Raw genomic sequence first — 20,685 nt, 5'->3', positions numbered from 1 at the left:
GGTGCTGAGCATGCATTAGCCCCCTTCTCAGGGCGCTTCTGCTGCTACGGCTCGCTCAGCAAAGCTCTCAGAGGACTCTTCATCTGGTCTCAGACCCCGTCCTCGTAAAATGGAGACGCAGGGTTCCCTGTCCTTCCCCGTCCCGCAGCTCTGATTCACGAGCTGACTCACTGGACGAGGAGGATGTCTTTACTGGGGGCTCGGACGCTACTTAATGTACCATTGATCTGTCCGAAGGTGATGCAGATGCTAATGATTTGATTGCGTCCATTATATTTGTACTGGACCTCAATCCGCCTGTATCAGGGGAGTATCCCCCTCTAGCAGAAAGGCATCAGTATACCTTAAAGAGAACAAGGAGTGTGTTCCTTAACCACTCCAGTTTTCAGCCCACTGTGACCAAGCCCAGAGCCTGTCCTGACAGACGCTCCCAAAGCGTGGTTCTGATGACTGTTTCCCCCTTACACCAGAGGTGGTCAAGGAGTGGGCTCATTCACCAAGGGTGGTCCCTCCGGTGTCTAGTATTTCAGCCCGGATAGTTGTATCAGTGGCTGACGGCACCTCTCTTAAGGATCCCACTGTACATTAATTCTGTACTGGACCTCAATCCGCCAGTATCAGAGGAGCAACCCTCTCTGGCAAAAAGGCACTAGTTTACCTTGCCTAAGAGAACAAGGAGTGTGTTCCTTAACCACTCCAGTTTTCAGGCCACTGTGACCAAGCCCAGGGTCTGCTCTGGCAAACTCTTCCCAAAGCGTGGTTCTGATGACCGTTTTCCCTTTCCACCAGAGGTGGTCAAGGAGTGGGCTCATTCACCAAAGGTGGTCCCTCCGGTGTTTAGACTCTCAGCCCGGACGTTGTATCAGTGGCTGATGGCTCCTCACTTACAGTTTGCTGTCCGCCAGGTTGTCCTTTTGGCCAAATCTGTATGGAGGCGGCAGGGGCCTCGTTCTCCCCAGCTTTTGCAGCAGTGCGGCTTTCAAAGCCATCTCTGCTTCTCTAGAGGAGATGCATTCCCTCACAGGGACTCTTTGCCCGAAATGGTTGCCTTAACTTCCAGACTTCAGTCTTTTCATCCTATGCCATGTCTGCCATGCTGGAGACTCTCACCGCACTGCGGTGGCCTCGGCTAATTTCCTCGCTATCCGCAGGCTCCTGTGGCTTCGGAAGTGGAAGGCGGATGCTTCTAAAGAAGTTCCTTGCTGGGCTCCCTTTTGCTGGGACCAGTCTATTCGGGAACAACTGGATGAAATTATTAAGGAAGCCCTTGGCGGGAAGAGTTTTCTTCCATGCCACAAACCTAAACCAGGAAACCTGTCCAGGGCAGGAATCAGTCGAGGTTTCGTTCTTTTTGTTCCTCCATCTGATCGTTCTCTAAGCCCTCGGCCTCGTCCACTGGCTCAGCCAAGGATCGTAAACCCAAATGGCGCACGAGAAGACCGCAGGAGATGCTGCCACTAAGTCAGCCTCCTCCTGGCTATCTGGCCACGCCAGCAACGTCCTTGGTCGGTGGCAGGCTCTCCCACTTTGGCGACGTATGGTTTTAACACGTCTCCGATCAGTGGGTGCGAGATACCATCTCCCACGGCTACAGGATAGAATTCTATCCAGCCCGCCAAACAAATTTTTTCTGTCAACTCCCCCCTGCTCCAAGGCCGCCGCCTTCTCACAGGCTGTGGCATTCTTGCAGGCCACTGGAGTAATTGTACCGGTTCCCGACTGGGAACGGTTCTGAGATTTCTGCTTAAATCTATTCCTAGTACCCGAGGAGGGCGGTGCCTTCCGACCTGGATCTCAAGCTTCTCAAGCATGTTCAGGTGCGGCAGTTTCGCATAGAGTCTCTGCGATCAATCAATGACCCAAGGAGATTCCCTAGCATCCATCGACATCAGAGATGCCTATCTGCATGTGCCAATCGCAGTTTCACACCAGCGTTGGCTACGTTTTGCAATCAGAGTAGTCCAATTCGTGGCTCTTCCCTTGGGGTTAGCCACGGCCCCTCGAGTATTCTCAAGGTCGGGGCAGCTGTGATTGCGGTCCTGCACCTCTAGGGGTTGGCAGTGATCCTTTTGTCCTGGACAGCCTTCTAGTCTGGGCTTCACCCAGTGCAGACTGTTAGCGGAGTGCCTCGCTCACTCTCGCCACTCTAACCAATTCGGGTGGTTTGTCATTCTGTCCAAGTCCACTCTGACTTCGACCCAGAAGTTCACGTACCCAGGGACGCAATTCGAGACTCTGTCGGCACTTGTGAAGCTGCCCTTAGTCAAACAGCAGTCCCTCTGCTGGCGGTCGACGTCGTTCCATCAGGCACCTAATACAGGTGCTGGATCAGATGGTGGTGTCAATGGAAGCGATTCCCTTGCCCAGTTCCATCTGCGTCCTCTGCGGCTGGATATTTTCCGCTGTTGGAACAAGCAGATTTCCTCCTTCCACGGGGCGGTGACTTCGCCACAGACCAGGGGCTCGTTTCAGTGGTGGCTTCGTCCCCTCTGTCTCAGGGACGCTCCTTCCTGGCTCCGTCCCGGGTCATCCTCACCAAGATGCTAGTCTATCCGGCTGGGGAGCAGTATATCTCCACCATGGAGCACAGGGCACTTGGACTCTGTCCGAATCAGCCCTCTGGATCAATGTGCTGGAAATCGGAGCTGTGTTTCTAGCTCTCTAAGCCTTTCACCATCTGTTGGCGGCCAGGCACATTCGAGTCCAGTCAGACAACGCTACAGCGTTTGCCTACATCAACCTCCAGGGCAGGACACTCAGCCGCCTGGCAATGTTGGAGGTTCATCGCATTCTTCAGTGGACGGAGGACTCCTAGTCCACCATATCCGCAGCCCACATCCCAGACGTGGAAAACTGGGAGGCAGATTGTCTCAGCCGTCAAACCGTGGCTCCACGTTCCTCAGGTTTTTGCGGCAGACGCACTGGTTCAAGTTTGGTCCCAGCTTCGCCTGTCTTACGTGTTTCACCCTCTAGTTCTTGCCCAGAGTCCTGCGCAAGATCAGAAAGGAGGGCCGTCGGGTCATTCTCATTACTCCAGACTGACCCAGGCAAGCTTGGTACCCTGACCTGCTCCGTCTGTCCGTAGAGGTGCCATAGCATCTCCCGGACTGTCCAGACCTTCTCTCACGAGGTCCGTCCTTCCGCCAGAACCTGCGGCTCTCAGATTGACGGCGTGGCGTTTGAGTCATGGATCTTGCCGACTTCTGGTATCCCTCCTGAAGTCATCTCCACTATGACTCGAGCTCGGAAGTATCCTTTGGCCTTTTGGCCTTGCCGACCCTCCTGTCCCTTCTACAGTCCGGTCTGCAGCTAGGACTATCCCTCAATTCCCTTAAGGGACAGGTCTCGACTCTGTCAGTGTTGTGCCAGCGGCGTATCGCCCGGCTGGCCCAGGTGCGCTCCTTCATGCAGGGCGCATCTCACATCATTCCGCCTTACCGGCGGCCCTTGGAGCCCTGGGACCTTAATTCGGTCCTCACGGCTTCCGGAAACCCCCCTTTGAGCCTCTTAGGGAGGTTTCTTTGTTTAGTCTTTCACAGAAAGTGGTCTTTCTAGTGGCCATAACTTCCCTCAAGAGAGTCTCTGTTTTGGCTGCACTCTCTTCGGAGTCCTCCCTTCATCAAGACAAGGTGGTTCTCCGTCCGACTCCGGACTTTCTCCCTAAGGTGGTTGCTGTTTCCACCTTAACCGGGGCATTTTCCCTGCCTTCCTTTTGTCCGGCTCCTGTTCATCGCTTTGAAAGGGCGTTGCATACTCTGGATCTGGTGCGGGCGCTCCGGATCTATGTTTCTCGCACCGCTGTTCTTAGGCGGTGCACCTCTCTTTTGTACTGACCGCTGGTCAGCGTAAGGGCCTTTCGGCATTTAAGCCGACCCTGGCTCGTTGGTTTAGGTCGGCCATTTCCGATACTTACCAGTGTACTCAAATGCCTCTCCCGCCGGGGATCAAGGCACACTTGACCAGAGCTGTCGGTGCCTCTTAGGCTTTCAGGCCCAGGCTACGGCTCAGCAGGTCTGTCAGACTGCCACTTGGACTAGTCTGCATACCTTTTCGAAGCACTACCAAGTGCATGCTCTTGCTTCGGCAGATGCGAGCTTGGGCAGACGCATCCTTCAGGCGGCTGTCGCCCATTTGTGAAGTTAGGTTTCGCCTACTTCTCAGTTTTTCTGTTTATTCCCACCCATGGACTGCTTTAGAACGTCCCATGGTCTGGGTCTCCCATAAGGAACGATGAAGAAAAAGAGAATTTTGTTACTTACCGTAAATTCTTTTTCTTATAGTTCCGACATTGGAGACCCAGCACCCTCCCTGTTGCCTGTTGGCAGGTTTCTTGTTCCGTGTGTTATCACCGGCTGTTGTTGTAGACAGAGGTTCCGGTTGTTCCGGGTTTTGCTCTGTCTCTACTTGTGGGTGGATGTCCTCCTTCAGCTTTTGCACTAAACTGGCTAGGACTGGCTACCAGGGGGTGTATATGCTAGGAGGGAGGAGCTACACGTTTGAGTGTAGTACTTTGTGTGTCCTCCGGAGGCAGAAGCTATACACCCATGGTCTGGGTCTCCCATGTCGGAACTATAAGAAAAAGAATTTACGGAAAGTAACAAAATTCTCTTTTTACCCACTTCCTTCTGGAAATGTAAAATCTGGGACTAAAAGCAACATTTTTGCTGTAAATATTTTAATTTATTTTTCCTTCACCCCCTCCCAATGGTATAAAATTCTGTGGTGTCAATATATCTGCAATCCTATTAATTTGGGGAGAGGTGTAGTTTGTCACTTGTGGGGGGAGTTTCTGCTCTTCCTGCACCTCAGGGGCTCTGCCAATATGACATGGCAGCCACAAACCATTCCAACCAAATCTATAGTACTTCTGAAAAGTAGTTCACGATTGTGTTGCGTATTGGTGCAGAAAAGAGAAATTGCACAACTGTGGTCAATTTTTTTTTTTTTTTTTTTTTCCCCTCTTCAACCATTATAAAAATTAAAAAGTTGGCTACAACAACACTCTTAGTAGAAAAATGTAATTATTTTTTTCTTCACCACCCAATGGTATAAGATTCTGAGAGGCACTTGTGGTATCAACTGTATTGCTGCACCCCTAGATGAATACATTTAGGGGTGTAGTTTGTAAAGGGGGTGGTATGTTTTTTTTACTGGCGTGTCAGTGTTTCTGGCAATTTCATATGGCACTGTCAAACCATCCAGCAAAAACTGCACTATGATATAGCGCACCTTCCCTTCTGAACTTTACACTGTGCCTCAACAGTAGTTTTTGACCGTAAATGGGTTATTGGTATACTCCGGAGAAATTGCATAACTAATTGTACCTTTTATGCGGTCTCCTATTACCACTTTTGAAAATTAAAAACTTGGGGCCAAACCAACATTTTAGTGGGAAAAAATAGTAATTTTTTTTTTTTTACTCAGCCCGATGTTAAACAATTCTGCGAATCACCTGAAGATTAAAAATACTTATTACATGCCTAGATGAATTCTTCGAGAGGTATAGTTTCCAAAATCAGGTCACTTGTGTGGGGTTGGCTATTTTGGCATGTTGGGTGCTCTACAAATGTGACTTGGTATCCACAAACTATTCCAGCCAATTTTGCGCTCCTTCCTTTACGAGCCCTGCACCCAAACAGTAGTTTTCCACCACATATGGGCTATTGGCTTACTCTGAAGAAAATTGACCACAAAATAAAACCATGGGCACCCTGTGATCGTGTTGCGGGAAGCGGTAGTGAACTTACTAGTAGACCACACTGTACAACTAATTGGGAGCTTACTGTAGGATGGCAGCAGTGCCTGCGCTCCAGCTCCTTGCAAACTCCCCAACCGAATTAAGTGGAGGACAGATTCCCAGACTTTCTGATAGTCGTAGTTCTTTCATACTTTTAATTCACATGTTACATTTATTTCTTATTAGGGACTGTCATCATCTGGGTATTCAAAACAACTTTGATTATAAGCGATTTCTCAAGTTTGCCAGAGTTTGTACCATCGGGAATAAGAAACATATATGCACCAGAGAGAAAGTGAGTGTTTTGTCATTAAAAGACTTTGTGAGATAAATTGCCCCTTGTCTGGATAGAAATATAGATGTTCTGATGGAAAGGGGTTCTATCCATGATTTTTGTCTGAGGCCTTTAGGTTAGTACTTTTTACATTTAGTAAGCCAAAATCTGGAATAGCACATCGAGATGGATGGTGTCATATAAGGCCTATTACATTGTTTTCTTTGCATACTGTATGTAATCTGTGTGCTATAATTATTTGAATCATTGTTACTAAATAGGATAAGTAAATTGTTTAAGGGAACCTGTCGCCACTTTTTTGGCCTATAAGCTGCGGCAACCACCACCGGGTTCTTATATACAACATGTTAGAATGCTGTATATAAGAGCCCAGGCCACTGTGAGAACATAAACACTTTATAATACTTAACGGTCACGCGGTCGGCCATATGGGCATCTGCTTTATCCGGTGCCGGCGCCTCTTCTTTCGGCCATCTTCGTCCTCTTTCTGAAGCCTGTGTGCATGACGCGTCCTACGTCATACACACTCGCCGGTCCTGCGCAGGCTCACTACAATACTTTGATCTGCCCTGCTCAGGGAAGATCAAAGTGCGCCTGTTCAGGACCTGAATGCCGGCGAGTGTGGATGACGTCTGACGCGTCATGCACCGCGGCTAGAGAAGGAGAACAAAGATGGCCAAAAAAGGCGGTGCCGCCACCGGACAACAGACGTTCATATGGGCAACCGCACAACTGTTAGGTAAGTATTATAAAGTGTTTTTTATGTTCTCACAGCGGCCAGGGCTCTTATATACAATGTGTTAGAATGCTGTATATAAGAGCCCGGAGGTGGTGGCCGCAGCTTATAGGCCAAAAAAGTGGTGACAGGTTCCCTTTTTAAATTTCATTATTTTATTTTTTTTTTTTATTTCTTTTTGTAGGAGGTTGGAAATCTGTATGATATGTTCCATACACGCAACTGCCTACATCGACGGGCTTACCAGCATAAAGTTGGCAACATCATTGAAACGATGTAAGGCAGGCTATCATATTTTAAGGATTATGAAATTTATTTATTTTTTTTGTTATGCAACAATTTCTGAAAGTTTTGTTTTTCAAAAAAACTGACCAGCACCTACAAACAGAATAAAGCAATAGTGAACAGGTGCAAGCTTATGACTGCTTAATATACATACGAAAGCCTCTGTATACACTGATCTGTATGCAAACATTGAATATAACGGAATTTTGACAGCATTACTGCTATTTAGCATATAAACATGGCAACAAATTAGCCAACTTTTCAGAGTCCACCAGCCATGACAAGCCATTCCTTTCTTTGATGGGACCTCAAACCTAAGATTTATCAAACGTGCTTCTCCTGGGCCAAAAGCCTACATATCTAAGGGGCAGGTAGGGTCCATATACTGACAAACTGAACACTTGCATATGTGAAAAACCACAAACTCCTGAATGAGGCCTTAATGTTGCCTCTATTAGCAGAAGTGAGGTGAGAAGTTGCTTACTACTGTTTTTCTTCAGGATTACAGATGCATTCTTGAAAGCTGATCCACATATAAAGATAGAAGGATCAGATGGGAATTACTATACAATCTCTGGCTCAGTGGATGACATGGTTGCCTATACCAAGCTCACAGGTGAGGTTTTTTTATGTGGATTAGTTTTCTGCAGAACTATTTTTATGGTATTAATGAAATGTGACACTACTTATTTTAATTAATCTTTATTTGTTTTCACATCACTGTTGATTCCAGTGTGCTGTACATATGAATCCTATCTGCATTATTTGATGTCATGCATTGTAAACCATAATCGTGGCATTAGTGTAATGTAGACTCACGTCTCAATTAAAATGTCTAAAGGTGGGTTTACACCACCCGTTTTAACTGCCCATCAGTCATTCAGTTTTGAAAATTCAGTGTAGTTTAGTAGTCCATTTACATAGGCAGACCGCAGTTAATGGTCTGAATTTAATGCACCTAGGTTGTTATTTCAGCACAAAGAATCATTTCACCCAAAAAAATAGCATTTTTCTCTTTGATTGTGGGATCGTCAGCCGGTTTAGACTTCTGGATTATCCAGAAACGAGTGTTTCTACGAGCAAATGTGACGCCCTGGTGAAACCAGGCAGTCACAGGAGTTGTGCATTCTCCTTGTTACCACCAGAAACCCACACCTAGGCATAACATACAGCCATTAAAGCCTAGCCACCCCTCATGATAACTAGGACACACCAGTGGGCGGGATCAGGCAGATGAGAACGCCCACCTAGGGATCTTGAGGAGTCAGGGCCGGGAACACGTCAGTTTGAGAGTTCAAGTTGGAGTTTCAGTTTGAGGAGTAGTGAGTGGAAGTCAAGTGCTGATTGTGAAGTGTAGTCAGGGGTAGGGGCCCCTGGACTTCCCGGTTAGGTGGCAGACAGGCGACGGAGATCCGATCACGGGAGACCTAAAGTGGACCGGGGCAGGGTAGTGGCCCGCCGGTACAGACAGCGGGAATCCGGTCCGGAGGCCGTGCACAGTAGGGGTACCTGGACCCTAGGGCGATGACAGTTGCAAGCCCCCTCGTTAATCAACCAGCTGGAGCAGGGTTTCAGGCCTTGTCCCAGAGAAGCCTAAAGAGCGAAACGGCAGCCCAACGCGAGGGATAGGCTGTCCGCCAGAACCCACAGAGATCTCAAGGGTCAGATTTTGCGGGCACAGCTCCCAACACACACAGAACTGGGAGTGGACTTCTCCGTTCCATGCAAAGTTGTCCAAAAGGAAGGACAAACACAAAATGCAGGAGGAAGGAATACCTGTTGATTAACCTGGGTACGGGACCCGAATGCACCCTCCAAAGGCAGCCGGCCACTGGCAACTTGGTTTACTACTGGACTTGTGTGAATTAATGAACTGTGAGTACACCATTGTCCTCCGGTCCAACCTGGAACGCCACCTCCAGCAGCCATCACTCTCGTGTACCGACACAGGGCCCCAGGACTACACCTCCCCTACCCGTGGAGTGGATCCCATCTTGCTGCCCCACTCAATCAGCCACGGGTGCCCCATCACCAGGCAGCGGTGGTGCCACCATCCCTCACCGCAACCCACGGGTAGCGTCAGACACAACAACTCCCCTGTAAATATCCCCTTTTTGACGGTTGTGAGGACGGGCGGCTGTGCGAGCCCGGGTCCGGTCACCACTCGAGCCGTAGCAGCGAACCCGGATCCGAGCAGACCCCCGAGAGAAAACACACTTATTTACAATAATTTTGTAATATAAATGGACCCCAAGTTCTATTAGTCTGACAGTATAGTACACTATATATGACCATGGTACGAATGCACAGTTTCCAATAATGTAATATATAATTACTGTACGTAAAAAGCCACAAAGTTGATGTGTCAATTTTGATGGAGGTTCATTATTCTACAGTGAGGAACACAACCGTTGTTTCAACACTAGTAATATATGTCCTTACCGTGCACATAACCCTAAACATTCTATTCCTGCTGCTTAGTTTTATAGTACATATATAGGCAATATAAAAAGTCTACACACACCTGTTAAAATGCCAGGTTTTTGTAATCTAGAAACATTTCAGAACTTTTTCCACCTATCACCAATCTAATTAATAAAATAAGGCAATACAAAAGGATCTTCGGGCACCACCTAAATACCTTATAAATAGTTCTCTTTGACTGTAGAACATTGTAGTGCTAAACTTAAGACCTTGTTCAAGCAAAAAGAGTAGATATTCAAGTAGTACTTACCATTCTAATATTTAATCAGTCCATTTAAAACCTTTGGGGAGCGTGTGGGATACGTGCAGGACGATGGCAGTTGTGTGTCTACACACACTTAAACAGGACCCAAAACAGCGTGACGTCAAACGATTTCCTTTTCCAGTAGTTCCACATAATACGTCGTGGTAATCATATGCAAACTCATTAAAACATTTTAATATTCAAGCATATTTACATTATTGAAACACATACTTATAAAAAACATTGACAAGCCATTTTTATCATCAAAACCCAATGGACCCTTATGCATTCAAGCGCAGGATCAGTTTCCCTACTCTTCTTAGTAATAGTCATGTATCATCGCCACCTTGTATGAGTAGCTTATCGCTTTCGAACCCTGCAAAACAGAGAACCTCAGGACTTGATTGGTGTGAAGTTTGAATATTTTATTAGTAGTGATGAGCAAGGACTACCATGCTGGGGTGCTCGAGTTCCCCATAGCCTTTCATGTACTCAGTTAACGAGTTGAGCCTGTCCAAGCATCACAAAGCTTGTTACACGTACCAAGCACCTAGCGCTCATCCCTATTTTAATCTTGTTGAACCTTTTCCAGTAGTGATTGAACTAAAGTGTTCACAGAATCTTACAAATTATGGTCTAATTATCTTCCCTATATAATCCACAGGGACATAAAAATGACACATACCACATATTTTGTTTTACAAGAAATAAAGTACTGGACTTTATGCAAACATGAACCTAAATGTATTGGCTTATTTGTCAGATGAAATCTGCAAAAAGTGCAATGTCCGCAGCAAAAGTTACCTAAGGGGATCAATTTAATTATCAGAACTAGGTTTTACGCTATTATGCACAAGTAAATCTTGAAGATTATTGCATCGCTTATATGTTACTTGTAGTTTATGTAGTGTTATTTGTCGCAACGCTATGACTTTCGATAAGATGACCATTTTTGTATAGAGCAGATCTAGTGCTTGATTCCATCGGCCCTGTTTGATATTGAAAATTTGTTTTCATTACGTAGGCCCTTAATTTTATTTTTCGAAATTTAAGTCCTTTTTTGGGTTTTGGATCTAGCTTTTTCAAGTGTCTTCCTATAATCCATTTGGATACCCGCATTCTTCAGATCTTTTTCAGTTCTCTAGCTTGTTCCTCCAAAACTGGTATTTTTAACTTTAAAATTGACTATACGGTAATGCCTGCCTTATATGGAGGGGATGTTTCTTTTTAATATGTAGCATACAGTCTGTAGAGGTCGGGGTTTTTTGTTTTTTGTTTTTTTTTTAGAGGTTTTGGTCATCAATTTGCCTTTTAGAAATCCTATAATTTTACATAAAAAAACTCCAAAGAAAAGCCAACAAATTCTGACGTAAACAGTCTATTCATATAGTTCACACACCTGTTGCGCTTTCGCTCCCACTCTTAACACAATCTTTGCCCACCCTTCCCAACAGTAGTGCTCCAAATCTATCTTATCGTGAGGGTACCTCCTGTGTACACTGCCCTCTCCAGGCCAATCCACAGATTTTCAGTTAGATTCAGGACTGTGCTCTAGCTGAGCCATTTCAAAACGTCTTCAGGCAAAAGTATTTATTATATTATTATTATTATAATTATTATTATTATTATTTAATATTATTTTTTGTTTGTTTTGTTTATTTAGTAGGTATTCATTTTCCACTTTTAATGCGGAGACCTGAAGGTTTTATTTCAAAATTGACTGATATTTGGAATTGTTCATAATTTCCCTCCGCCCTGACTTCCCTCCACCTTGACTCCAGGCCCAGCTGCCAACAAAACAGCCCCAAAGCACAATGCTGCCTCCCTTTACCCATATGCTTTTAGTAAATTTGATGTAGATTTTGGCAAAACATGCCATTGGTTTGACTTTCTGAATAAGAATTGCTTCCTATTGCATGGGAGATTTTTATGACCTACAGTACTCCACCAGTATTTTCAAACACCAAACCGAATCATATTACCTTAAAAACTTATTACTTTATTTACATATATGCCACAAAGGTACACACATTTAAACGAAAAGTGATGAGAAGAAAGGTGGGAATCAATTTCCCCCAATTCTCAACCTTCCTATCATACAAGGGTCAGCGTCCTACAGTTCATTGACGCCCCCGTTCCTCGTCGACTTGAGTCCTGTCCTGACCCTCCACTCACACTAAAGAAATTCCCATGTGTCTAGATAATAAGTGGGTAAGGTGAAACACCCGAGAAAAGACCAACAGGGATAGTGTGTGATATCATAAGACATTTAATCACTGTCAGTAAACTTCATGGATAGTCTATGGGATGGGTTATAACTCAGTCGACTGTCAATCAATATAAATTATAAAACTTTTGCTGCATTTTAGTCCAGGATGCACCCTACGCGTTTCGCCCTCTTACCAAGTTAATAGGGCTCATCAGGGGTACGGCGGCATTGATCCTTGACACTTATGTCACAGCTACAACCTAGAACATAAACATAATTTTGAGACCACTATTACCAATTCTGGAAGTCTGTGATTGCAATATAATGTGGATAGAAAGACAGTACTGACCATTAGTATTGAGTAGATACCAAGGAATCTATACTGTTAAAAATGTCTCCTCCGGGAACCAGATCAGGACATTGTTTGTTTCTAATGATTTAAGCAATAAAGAGTATATAAACAGAGTACGTCATTGTGCATAGAGTAAAACCGCACATATATACGCATATATATACCTGATACAAAGGATTCGGGATATATATATATTATATATATATCTCAGCACGTCTGAAATCCAAGCTCAACCACAAATGCAGTTGACAATCTAGGAAAATCAAAATATACACATAAAAACTCCTGCTTTTGAAAAATTTTTTCTAAAACACACTCATGTATATTTATGCACACACATATATGTGTCCAAGTATCCATATACCTACTGTAAATGCTTATGGGTATATGTCAAGAAATCTAGGAGCTAATCCAATGGTCCAGGCCCATTCACCTGTACCTAACAACAATTTAGACAATCAAGATATAAGCAGCATGCGTGCATATATGCTTCCCTAGATAAGGACAGTACATATATATACATATACCTGGTATGGATAAATAAGGCTAGATATCAACACGCCTGGGGATTCATCCCGTAGTGCAGGCTCATTTACATGACTGACAGTACAATCTGTCCCCCTTGGAAAATATACAAAAATAAAATTAGAGCATTTCAGCAGTGTGGATATAACAGCACTCCAAAAAGGATAAATAGTCAAAAAAACAGCCAGATTCCAATAGTATCCCACATACCTAGAGTAATCCTGGTCCTGGAAGGCCCGATGATTAAGGACCACGACACCTCTGAAAAGCCAAAAAGACATATGTCCAGGCTCAATCATCCCATGTCACCCACCAGCGGTGTATATGTAACTCCAAAGCAGGTACACATTTCGGTATAAGTGTAGTACATATAATAATAAAATCATACCTGAGCGGTTAATGTCACCTGGGTAGCGGTACGCCTCCAGTGCGGGTGTCTGCTTAAACACTAGCAGACCCAGCCAGCTTATAAACCTTAAAATTCGCGCCAAGACCGGCTGTAAAGCCACTCCCACCATCGTCATTTCCGGGAGTCGCGGCAGGGAAAAGAATCCCACAAGGCACAAGACTGGAAAGATGGTTCCGTGTGGTAGAACGTTCCTACCCACTGCGCATGCGCGTATCACAACAGAGCACGCACGCGCACAGTCCCAATCGGAACTCTTAGAAGGATATGGACATTAACTCATACAGTGCGCACGCGCGAACAAGTCACTACGCGAGTGCGCTGAGACCCCATTCCCATATAGAGTAGTATTACAAGTCTGCGCACCTGCGTCCAGAACCAAACATATGTATGCTGATCTGAAAAAAGGCATACATTGTTGCGCGCACATCCAGCAGGCACAAACGCTCAAGAATATGGGAGGACATTACCTCATAGAAATGTGCACGCGCAATCAAAACACAGCGTGCCCCATTGATACATGGATAGAAATGTCCCGTACAACTGCGCATCTGCGTTCCAAACACAGTGCACGAGCGTGTAACACCGATGTGGAAAAAAACCTACATCACTGGACGCATATAAGGCAGGCATGATTGTCCATAAGGCTATATGTGATGACATCATGTTGGTCCCAGTATACACTGCAAGGAGAGAGCCATGATTTTAAAGGCGCTACAGAGTGAGAGTGTTAGATAAAAATGTTCATACAGAACAACCACAGAAAACCAAAGAGGCAACAATGTTCAGATCCCAGAAACAGCATTTAGGCAGTCAGAGTCCAAACGGCTACCCAATTGTGTCACATATTAAAAAACATAGATAATGGTGTCCAATCCCAAGGGTTATAAGGGTGGACAATGAATTCATTCACAGGTCTACTACGGACCAATTGTATTAGTAGGTATGGCTGAATTTACTTGTATCAATTTAGATGAAGCTAGTGTAGCTAATTTGCTCATTCAGGCCATCCGGCTACACGGACTCCATCCAAAAAATCCACCTAGCTTCCCTCTGTAACAAGATCTTGTCCCAATCTCCCTTCCTCTCTGGCTCTGGGACAGATTCAATGGACTTAAAACTCACATCATCATACTGGCCATTATGTTCCTCATTCATATGCCTGGCTATCGGCGTATCCCTTTTATTACGGATATCCCCCAAATGCTCTACTATCCTGACTCGCAGTTGTCGTTTTGTTTTCCCAATATAATTTTTAGGGCAGCTGCAGGTGAAAAGATAAATGACCCCTTGGGAGCGGCAATTCGCAAAGGTACGATTTTTTGTATGTTCTGCCTGTTGTTACACTTTTGAAATCCTTTGGTGCATCAATATAGTTACAGAACTTACAGGAGCGGCACTTGAAAGTACCGCATTCTCTTTGCGACAGCCAGCTAGTCCCGGTGTTTTCCGGAGGAACATAGTGGCTTTTTACCAAGCGATCCCGTAAATTGCAGCCCCTTCTAAATGTTACTGAGGGAAATGGATGAATGGTATTCGCTATATCTTTATCTTGTCTGAGGATACCCCAATGGTTCCTCAGAATCTTCATCACTTGAGAGTTTTGATCGTCATATGTCGCAATAAGACGAGTCTTATTCTCTCCCTCCTTACTTTTAGTCATATTCAAAAGACAATGTCTCTCACTCTGGGCTGCTTGGGAAAAGGCTATGTCAATAGTTTTTTTAGGGTACCCCCGATCGACAAATCTCTTGCTAAGTTGTACTGATTGCCTATTAAATTCCTCCTCATCCGAACAATTTCTACGTATACGTAAAAATTGTCCCTTCGGGATCCCTTTTCTTAATCTTAAGGGATGAGGCTCTCCCATTTCAGAAAACTATTTGTAGCACTCTGTTTCCTAAACAGTGTGGTATCCAACAAACCGTTCTCCCCTTTCTTGATGAAAATGTCTAGGAAGGATATTTTATCAATACCGACTTCGTATGTGAATTTTAGTCCTAGATCGTTTATATTAAGTTGCCCCACAAACTCCTCGAAGGACTGAGTACTTCCAGACCAGATGACAAATACATCGTCGATGTATGTCCCCCAGAAATATATCCGGGGGCACCAATCGACCGCCTCATCTCCAAAAACTACCGTATTCTCCCACCAGCCCAGGAGCAAGTTAGCGTAAGTGGGGGCACAGGGGCTCCCCATCGCTGTGCCCCTGAGCTGGTGGTAGACTTTGGAGTTGAAAAGGAAGATGTTCTTGGTGAGGATAAATTCCAGAAGTTCCAATATGAACTTATGAGCTTCAAACTGGTTCCCTCGCGTCTTCAGGAAGTACTCAGTTGCATATAATCCAGCAGAATGAGGAATGCTTGTGTATAAAGATTCAACGTCAATAGACGTAAGAATCATATCATCATCGAGTACAATCCCTTCTAATTTAGTTAAGAGATCCATTGTATCCCTAATGTATGAAGGGAGTGAGGTTACAAACGATCTTAGAACACGGTCCACATACGTGCTACAGTTCTGGGTGAGGGAGTCGATACCCGATACGATTGGCCTACCCTTAATAGGGTTCGTCCCCTTATGGACTTTGGGTAAGGCATAGAAGGTCGCTATCCTCGGAGATTTAAGGTAGAGGAATTCAAATTCAGTTGAGGAAATAACTTTATTATCCTTGGCCCTAGACAAGATATCTTTCAATTGTTTTTGATAACAGACGGTTGGATTGTCCCTCATGCATTCATAACTAGACCGATCTTTAATCAGGGTCTCACACATTCCTGTGTACATATCATGGTCCATAAGTACCACATTCCCTCCTTTATCGGAGGGTTTAATTACCACCGATTTATTTGATTCGAGGGATTGTAAGGCTTGCCTTTCTTGCTCAGTTAGATTTGGTAAAGAGGCATTTCTCTTCGGGTAGATGTTCCTAATTTTATTCGTCACTATTCTACAAAAGATATCAATGGCTGCATAATCCCCAATGGGGGGGGGGTTTACTTTTATTCCTCAGGTCTGTAAAAGGACCTTCACCCTGAGCTCTATTCCCCTCATTTTCCAGCTCTACTAGTATGTCCAGATCTTCTAACATATCCGGTGTAACCCCAAGTTCAGAACACCTCTTCCTCTCAGATATCGCAAAATCCTTCCTCCATTTTAGCTTCCTTACAAATAGGTTAATATCCTTAATCCAATTGAAAGCATCAAATCTTGTCGTAGGGACAAAAGACAGGCCTGTTCTCAATACCCTTTCCTCAGCCTGAGATAGCCGATATTTTGATAAATTGATGATTTGCATATCATAATCTAATTTGTTGTTGACCTCTCTTTTTGTCGATGCTCCCCCCCACTTCTGAGATTGTACGTATTCGTACTCATTTGCTCTAAAAAAGAGGAAGAGGTAGATGAGGCCGAGGATGATGATGCTGAGGGTTTTAGAGTGTTTGTCTCCACATGGGTTCTGTAACCTTGATTTTGGTACCTCCCCTTCTCCAGTTGTTCTGTCCCCTCCATTTTTTCTTATAGAATTCTCTTTGTTTTGGGAATCTGTTGTCCCTGCCCTCCGTATCCGAGGTCTCACCGTCAGTAGACGAAATATCAGCGGGTGCCTTACTCAGGAACGCGTATGCTTGTTTATCTCGGAAGTCTGTTAACTGCGAGTCAGGATAGGAGAGCATTTGGGGGATATCCGTAATAAAAGGGATACGCCGATAGCCAGGCATATGAATGAGGAACATAATGGCCAGTATGATGATGTGAGTTTTAAGTCCATTGAATCTGTCCCAGAGCCAGAGAGGAAGGGAGATTGGGACAAGATCTTGTTACAGAGGGAAGCTAGGTGGATTTTTTGGATGGAGTCCGTGTATCCGGATGGCCTGAATGAGCAAATTAGCTACACTAGCTTCATCTAAATTGATACAAGTAAATTCAGCCATACCTACTAATACAATTGGTCCGTAGTAGACCTGTGAATGAATTCATTGTCCACCCTTATAACCCTTGGGATTGGACACCATTATCTATGTTTTTTAATATGTGACACAATTGGGTAGCCGTTTGGACTCTGACTGCCTAAATGCTGTTTCTGTGATCTGAACATTGTTGCCTCTTTGGTTTTCTGTGGTTGTTCTGTATGAACATTTTTATCTAACACTCTCACTCTGTAGCGCCTTTAAAATCATGGCTCTCTCCTTGCAGTGTATACTGGGACCAACATGATGTCATCATATATAGCCTTATGTACAATCATGCCTGCCTTATATGCGTCCAGTGATGTAGGTTTTTTTCCACATCGGTGTTACACGCGCGTGCACTGTGTTTGGAACGCAGATGCGCAGTTGTACGGGACATTTCTATCCATGTATCAATGGGGCACGCTGTGTTTTGATTGCGCGTGCACATTTCTATGAGGTAATGTCCTCCCATATTCTTGAGCGTTTGTGCCTGCTGGATGTGCGCGCAACAATGTATGCCTTTTTTCAGATCAGCATACATATGTTTGGTTCTGGACGCAGGTGCGCAGACTTGTAATACTACTCTATATGGGAATGGGGTCTCAGCGCACGCGCGTAGTGACTTGTTCGCGCGTGCGCACTGTATGAGTTAATGTCCATATCCTTCTAAGAGTTCCGATTGGGACTGTGCGCGTGCGTGCTCTGTTGTGATACGCGCATGCGCAGTGGGTAGGAACGTTCTACCACACGGAACCATCTTTCCAGTCCTGTGCCTTGTGGGATTCTTTTCCCTGCCGCGACTCCCGGAAATGACGATGGTGGGAGTGGCTTTACAGCCGGTCTTGGCGCGAATTTTAAGGTTTATAAGCTGGCTGGGTCTGCTAGTGTTTAAGCAGACACCCGCACTGGAGGCGTACCGCTACCCAGGTGACATTAACCGCTCAGGTATGATTTTATTATTATATGTACTACACTTATACCGAAATGTGTACCTGCTTTGGAGTTACATATACACCGCTGGTGGGTGACATGGGATGATTGAGCCTGGACATTTGGCTTTTCAGAGGTGTCGTGGTCCTTAATCATCGGGCCTTCCAGGACCAGGATTACTCTAGGTATGTGGGATACTATTGGAATCTGGCTGTTTTTTTGACTATTTATCCTTTTTGGAGTGCTGTTATATCCACACTGCTGAAATGCTCTAATTTTATTTTTGTATATTTTCCAAGGGGGACAGATTGTACTGTCAGTCATGTAAATGAGCCTGCACTACGGGATGAATCCCCAGGCGTGTTGATATCTAGCCTTATTTATCCATACCAGGTATATGTATATATATATACTGTCCTTCTTATCTAGGGAAGCATATATGCACACATGCTGCTTATATCTTGATTGTCTAAATTGTTAGGTACAGGTGAATGGGCCTGGACCATTGGATTAGCTCCTAGATTTCATGACATATACCCATAAGCATTTACAGTAGGTATATGGATACTTGGACACATATGTGTGTGCATAAATATACATGAGTGTGTTTTAGAAAAAATTTTTCAAAAGCAGGAGTTTTTATGTGTATATTTTGATTTTCCTAGATTGTCAACTGCATTTGTGGTTGAGCTTGGATTTCAGACGTGCTGAGATATATATATATATATAATATATATATATATATATATCCCGAATCCTTTGTGTCAGGTATATATATGCGTATATATGTGCGGTTTTACTCTATGCACAATGACGTACTCTGTTTATATACTCTTTATTGCTTAAATCATTAGAAACAATATCCTGATCTGGTTCCCGGAGGAGAAATTTTTAACAGTATAGATTCCTTGGTATCTACTCAATACTAATGGTCAGTACTGTCTTTCTATCCACATTATATTGTAATCACAGACTTCCAGAATTGGTAATAGTGGTCTCAAAATTATGTTTATGTTCTAGGTTGTAGCTGTGACATAAGTGTCAAGGATCAATGCCGCCGTACCCCTGATGAGCCCTATTAACTTGATAAGAGGGCGAAACGCGTAGGGTGCATCCTGGACTAAAATGCAGCAAAAGTTTTATAATTTATATTGATTGACAGTCGACTGAGTTATAACCCATCCCATAGACTATCCATGACGTTTACTGACAGTGATTAAATGTCTTATAATATCACACACTATCCCTGTTGGTCTTTTCTCGGGTGTTTCACCTTACCCACTTATTATCTAGACACATGGGAATTTCTTTAGTGTGAGTGGAGGGTCAGGACAGGACTCAAGTCGACGAGGAACGGGGGCGTCAATGAACTGTAGGACGCTGACCCCTGTATGATAGGAAGGTTGAGAATTGGGGGAAATTGATTCCCACCTTTCTTCTCATCACTTTTCGTTTAAATGTGTGTACCTTTGTGGCATATATGTAAATAAAGTAATAAGTTTTTAAGGTAATATGATTCGGTTTGGTTTTTGATAATTAATTTACCTTGATATCGGAATTGGTATATGGCTCCACCAGTATTTTGCCAGAAATAATCAAACTCTTTTAATGAAGCTGTAGGCCTTGGCTCATTTTTCTTTTTATCGTTTCATCAATTTTTTGGGGGGACATCACTTGGTCATTGTTGTGCCAAATTTAAAGGGAAACCAACCAGCAGTTTGTTTTGTTTTTGCCCCATAAACTAGAGGCAGTGCCATTATGACGCGGGGATGCTGAATAAAATGATACCTTTTCGATAAGAAATCTAAAGGTCTTTACTGCAGAATAATCCTTCTTGAAACCTTCAGAAATTATGTAATTTGTGCAGTGGCTTGAACATCGGGGCAGGACTTTGTGGTCCTCTGTAATAATTCCTCCTTCCTTGCCTCCTTTTCTTTATTTAAATGTCGTACCACTGCTGCCCCCCCATCCCCCATTATTGGTGTTTGCGGTGTGTATGCATTGCTATTGTGTTTGTCTTCAATAAAATGATACTGAGTGCATGCGTGTACAGTGGTCTCCAGCACCATTTTATTGAAGACACTGTGGAGCCTATTATGAGCGGTGGCGTATACGCTGATGGGGGGGGGGGTGGAATTTAAATCTGTGCTTGTTCCGCCATCACTCACATTCATTTCCCCAGTGTCTTCAATAAAATGGCGTCGGAGACAGCATTTAATATTTTTAGCCCATTTAGGACTGGTCCATTTTGGTCCTTTTTAGTAGAAAGCATTTTTTTTTTCTCCTATTACGTTCCAGGAGCCATATTTATTTTTTATTTTGATTTCACCAGGGAAGCTGTGCAAGGCCTTGTATTTTGTGGGATGAATTGTATTTGTAAGTGGCAATACCAAATACGTCTTTTGTGGGGCTCTTGTGTGTTTTTTTGTTTTTGTTTTTTTTTTCATTGTTATACTGAGATTTTAAGTAGGTTTTAGATTTTAATCGAGTTATTGTTTTAAAATCATTTTAAAAAAAAAAGTGTAT

The 20,685-nt window shown here is 44.1% G+C and overlaps 1 protein-coding gene across 1 annotated transcript in view; it reads left to right on the top strand.

Moving 5' to 3' along the window:
- SAMHD1 (SAM and HD domain containing deoxynucleoside triphosphate triphosphohydrolase 1) overlaps positions 1–20,685 on the top strand; it is a 124,629-nt gene that overhangs the window by 82,546 nt on the left and 21,398 nt on the right. Inside the window, exons 9-11 of the mRNA XM_075349910.1 lie at positions 5,924–6,032; positions 6,953–7,044; positions 7,554–7,669. Of these exons, the coding sequence (XP_075206025.1) occupies positions 5,924–6,032; positions 6,953–7,044; positions 7,554–7,669 (317 nt within the window). The remainder of the gene's footprint in view (positions 1–5,923; positions 6,033–6,952; positions 7,045–7,553; positions 7,670–20,685) is intronic.

This window comes from Anomaloglossus baeobatrachus, chromosome 5, assembly GCF_048569485.1.
Source record: "Anomaloglossus baeobatrachus isolate aAnoBae1 chromosome 5, aAnoBae1.hap1, whole genome shotgun sequence".
NCBI classification, from domain to species: domain Eukaryota; kingdom Metazoa; phylum Chordata; class Amphibia; order Anura; family Aromobatidae; genus Anomaloglossus; species Anomaloglossus baeobatrachus.
This window is presented reverse-complemented; position numbering and strand designations above follow the sequence as displayed.